This window comes from Trachemys scripta, chromosome 2 (assembly GCF_013100865.1).
Source record: "Trachemys scripta elegans isolate TJP31775 chromosome 2, CAS_Tse_1.0, whole genome shotgun sequence".
Lineage (NCBI taxonomy): Eukaryota > Metazoa > Chordata > Testudines > Emydidae > Trachemys > Trachemys scripta.
In genome coordinates this window covers 150,672,649-150,677,730 of record NC_048299.1, presented here as the reverse complement: position 1 = coordinate 150,677,730, position 5,082 = coordinate 150,672,649, and the positions used below count along the sequence as shown (strand labels likewise).

General features: G+C 51.2%; 1 protein-coding gene across 1 annotated transcript; it reads left to right on the top strand.

Moving 5' to 3' along the window:
• The first annotated feature begins 312 nt into the window (after window positions 1-312).
• LOC117871598 (D(1) dopamine receptor-like) lies at window positions 313-2,465 on the top strand. Its single transcript, XM_034759407.1, has one exon. The coding sequence runs from the start codon at window positions 1,019-1,021 to the stop codon at window positions 2,420-2,422; it is 1,404 nt and encodes a 467-aa protein (XP_034615298.1). The 5' UTR covers window positions 313-1,018; the 3' UTR covers window positions 2,423-2,465.
• Window positions 2,466-5,082: the final 2,617 nt, after the last annotated feature.

Here is a 5,082-nt window from a genome sequence, read left to right as displayed (position 1 = left end):
CGCTTTTCATCTATAGATCTTGAAACATTTTACAAAGGAAGGCAAGTGTCATTATCCGCTATTTACAGATGGGAAAACTGATGCTCAGAGAGGGGAAATGACTTGCCTAAGGTCACACAGCAAACCAGTAGGAACAGAACCTAGGTCTCCTGGCCCAGTATCCTATTCACTAGACCATGCTGTCTCCTACTGGGAGGATCAAAATGACTTGGATTCCCACATATCGAACTCCCAAACTATCAATAAATGTCATCTAAGCCTCCAAAATCTTCTCAACCCTCGCCCCACCCTTGCTCATCATCTCATCCCTCGCCCCACCCCGTCCCTGTTGCCTGTTTCCCTACCTTCCCTAAATCCAACCCCTTCCCCAATCTCAGCAAAAAAGTCCAAACCCCATGCCTCCAATATCTCAGGACTAAAAGGGCAGATTGGTAAAGTCAGAAGGCCAGAGATTGATGAGTAGGGACTCCCTGCATGGAGAAGAAGGGGGATCTCACCTGTGTAAAATCTGGAACAAATCAGCAAGAGAGGAAAGAACAGCGGCAGCAGAGCAGCTGGGTGTCTGAGCTGAGAAGCAGAGAGCATCTAGCAGCAACAGCAGAGAGTGATCCCCAAACTCCCCCTCGCACCCGACCTAGCAGCCAAGTACAAGCCTGGCCAGTACAAAAGAGATTGAGAGGGATTCTACAAGCAATGGATTTGCAACAGCTGATGAGCCCCCTGCGAGAGGAGGGGGAGGGAAGATTGCAGTCGAGCCCACCCACCCTACACGAGAGCAGGAGGTGAGCACTGGCTCTTTGTGAGCGGCAGGCTGCATAAGAAGAAAAGTGGTGGTGGGAAAATGCCAGGCTGCCTGCAGGAGACTTGGAAAGGAGCGAAAGGTTGGAGCACTTATGACCGGGGATCTAGCTGCGCTTGTAAGAGTTCAAGAGCTGGAAGGGTCGCAGTTTGTGCTTCCAAGATGCAAGAGGAGGAATAAAGAGGAGGCGGTTTGTGTGCCGATGGGGACGTAGCACCAATGAGATCTCTGGGGACAGCAGGACAAAGGGAACTCATGGATGGGCTTTACCTGCTAGGAGCGGGAGATGGGCTGGAGATGATCAATGACACCCTCAGCAAGAAGAGTTGGGTGGAGGACGACAACTCGGAGCTGTCCCTGCGGGTGGTGATGGCTGCCCTGCTCTTCCTCCTCATCCTCTCCACCTTGCTGGGCAACACCCTGGTGTGCGTGGCTGTGATCAAGTTCCGGCACCTGCGCTCCAAAGTCACCAACTTCTTTGTCATCTCGCTGGCTGTCTCCGACCTGTTCGTGGCCGTGCTGGTGATGCCGTGGAAGGCAGTTGCTGAGGTGGCTGGCTTCTGGCCTTTTGGGGGCTTCTGTGATGTCTGGGTGGCCTTTGACATCATGTGCTCCACAGCCTCCATCCTCAACCTGTGCATTATCAGTGTGGACCGGTACTGGGCCATCTCTAGCCCCTTCCGCTACGAGAGGAAGATGACCCAGCGGGTGGCTTTCATCATGATTGGGGTGGCTTGGCTGCTCTCCATCTTGATCTCCTTCATCCCTGTGCAGTTGAGGTGGCACAAGGCCAATGAGCTCCTGGCTCAGCAGGAGCCAGGCTCCAACTTCACACAGGGCTCAGAGGAGAACTGCGACTCCAGCCTCAACAGGACCTATGCTATCTCCTCATCCCTCATCAGCTTCTACATCCCCGTCGCCATCATGATCGTCACATACACCAGGATCTTCCGCATCGCTCAGCGGCAGATCCGCAGGATCTCCTCTCTGGAGAGAGCCGTGGAGCATGCCCAGAATTGCCACAGCAATGACTGCCCCCACGAGGCCTCCCTGAAGAACTCTTTCAAAAAGGAGACCAAAGTCCTCAAGACCCTCTCCATCATCATGGGCGTCTTTGTCTTCTGCTGGCTGCCCTTCTTTGTGCTCAACTGCATGGTGCCCTTCTGCGACCTTGACCTGCATGATCCTGGGGAGTTGCCCTGTGTCAGCGAGACAGTCTTCAACATCTTTGTCTGGTTTGGCTGGGCCAACTCCTCGCTCAACCCCATCATCTACGCCTTCAATGCTGACTTCAGGAGGGCCTTTGCCACCATCCTGGGCTGCGGCCGCCTCTGCCCCAGCAACGCAGTGGAGACTGTGAATTTCAGCAACGAGCTGGTCTCCTACCACCATGACACCACCTACCAGAAGGATGTAGTGACCCTCAGCTACCCACACCTTCTCCCCCATGCCACCCTGCAGGCAGAAGACAATGAGCTGACTTTTGACAAAGTGTCCCAGATCTCCCAGACCTCCCACAACAACCATGCCGATGCCGTCTTGCCAGCCGTGGTACACGTGGAGTGCGAGATGGATATATCACTGGAGAAGATCACTCCCTTCACCTCCAGTGTGCTGGATTGAAAGGGGATCAGGAGAGGGAGTGGGGGCAGGGAGAAGGGATATGGCGGAGAGAGGTCTGCAGCAATTGCCCAGTTTCTGGGGAGTGTGCCTACAGGGGAGGGATGGGGAGAGGAATTGCTACCCCTCTGACTGGGAAGAAGTTAGTATGTATGTATGTATTAGCAAATATGTTGGTGTCTTCCTTTGTTTCTCTGATATACTCAGAAAAGTGACTTTCTAGGGGACTGGATGGCTCAGGGAATGGCACTTTTCACTTCAAGTCCATGGGTTCAAACCCAGGGCCAACCCAGGTTGGTAGTGAATGGAGGTGGTTAATGGGGAGAATGCAGCGGGTCGTATTAAAGGGTGAATTGTCGGGTTGGAGGGAGGTTACTAGTGGAGTGCCTCAAGGTTCGGTTTTGGGACCCATCTTATTTAATCTATTTATAACTGACCTCGGGACAGATTGCAAGAGTGGGCTGATAAAGTTTGCGGATGATACGAAGGTGGGAGGAGTTGCAAACTCGGAGGAGGATAGGGATACTCTGCAGGGAGACTTGAATGAGCTTGTGAATTGGAGTATTAGAAATAGGATGAAATTTAATAGTAAAAAGTGTAAGGTTATGCACTTGGGGACGAATAATAACAATTTTAGTTACAAGATGGGGACGCATTGGTTAGAAGTAACGGAAGAGGAGAAGGACCTAGGGGTGACTATGAGTCGGCAATGTGACGTGGCGGTGAAAAAAGCCAATGCGGTCTTGGGATGTATTAGGCGAGGTATATCTAGTAGAGATAGGGAGGTCCTGCTTCCGTTGTATAAGGCACTGGTGAGACCTCATTTGGAGTACTGTGTGCAGTTCTGGTCTCCAATGTTTAAAAAAGATGAACTCAAACTGGAACGGGTGCAGAGAAGGGCGACTAAGATGATCAGAGGAATGGAAAACCTGTCGTATGAAAAGAGATTAGAGGAGCTTGGGTTGTTTAGTCTGACAAAGCGAAGGCTGAGGGGGGATATGATTGCTATCTTTAAATATATCAGAGGGGTTAATACAAGGGAGGGAGAGGAATTATTCCAGTTTAGTACTAATGTGGACACGAGAACGAATGGATACAAACTGGCCGGGGGGAAGTTTAGGCTAGAAATTAGACGAAGGTTTCTGACCATCAGAGGGGTGAAATATTGGAACGGCCTTCCGAGGGAAACGGTGGGGGCGACGGACCTGTCTGGTTTTAAGATTAAGTTGGATAAGTTTATGGAGGGAATGGTTTAATGATAAAACATAGTAGTCAAGGAAAACCAAGCAATGGTACATGAACAACATAATGGCCAACAAGGGTCAGGCTAGAGACTCTTGCCTATATGCTCGGGGTATTACTGATCGCCATATTTGGGGTCGGGAAGGAATTTTCCTCCAGGGTAGATTGGCCGAGCCTCTGGAGGTTTTTCGCCTTCCTCCGCAGCATGGGGCAGGGATCACTAGCAGGAGGGTCTCAGCCGATTGAAGTCACTAAAACACAGGACTGGGGACTTCAACGGTAGAGTACAGGGAAGGGTCTTGCGGCCTGCGGCATGCAGGGGGTCAGACCAGATGATCATAATGGTCCCTTCTGACCTTAATGTCTATGAGTCTATGAGTCTATGAGTCTATGTCTGTTGGGTGCCTTATGTCAAATGAGTTTGGTGGGTCTCAGTGTAGTTCCTAGGAAAAAAGAAAAATCCCTTGTCATAGTTGTCAGTAGCTTCCTCTGGGAAACCATGGACTTGAACAGGCCCCTGAGACAGATGGAAAGTGAGGGAGTTTAGGAGGGGAAGTGAGGGAGTTTGCCCTACTGCTGCTTCTCCCAGTCCTGTGGCGAAACAAATGCTTTCAGTCTCCCGGGCTACTAATGTGACACAGAAAATGCAACAAACCAGAGGGACTGCTGCCTGCATGATTGTTCATTGGAGCAGGCTGGGCTGGGTAATTCTATCAGCTCCATGGGTGTGACAGCCCTACCTATCCTGTCAGCCTTTAGCTGTGGAGACCAACTTCTCTTGTGAAGTCGCCTGTGTAGGGGAGATAGAATTGCTTTACAAGCCACCTTGATCCTGGCCTTTTTCCCAGCCTCCTCGCTCACATCTGTGTGCTTGTGCTACAGGCAGCCATCCCCTGAGACTAGCAAACAACAGGGAACAGGCAGCTAGGACACCTGGGTTCCTGGCTTTGGGAGGGGAAGATGGTCTAGAGTTTAGGACAGGTAACCCAGGAGTCCTGACTCCCAGCTCGAGGGGGAGTGTTTAGAACAAGGTTATGGGTATTAGGAAGTTGGGATGCTAAGGCAGAAAGGTATTGTTGTTGCCATGTTCTCCTGCCCCTTTTTGGGAAGTTGAGTAAATAGGCACCAGTTCAGCTGTGAGGAGTTGTCTCTCTCCTTCATCGCTCTGGCTCAGGCAGATTATCTTCCAGGCCAATACAAATACATGGCCCATTGGATTGGAGCTTTCAGGCTGCACTCGGCTGCAGTAATGGGCCCAAAGGCTGTAGTGCTCTGGCTCATTGCTGTCGGATGCTGTGTGCTAAGGGTTTGGTCCTGCATTTGGGGCAGAACCACAGGTTCTGAAGTGGTGCTGAACACACTTCGGTCCTTTCTCCACTTGCACTTATGCCGTGTTCAGTTCCACCACACCTGTTGCTTAT

Coding starts and splice junctions, on each gene's coding strand:
- LOC117871598 (XM_034759407.1), top strand. CDS start 1,019: ATGAGATCTCTGGGGACAGCAGGACAAAGGGAACTCATGGATGGGCTT.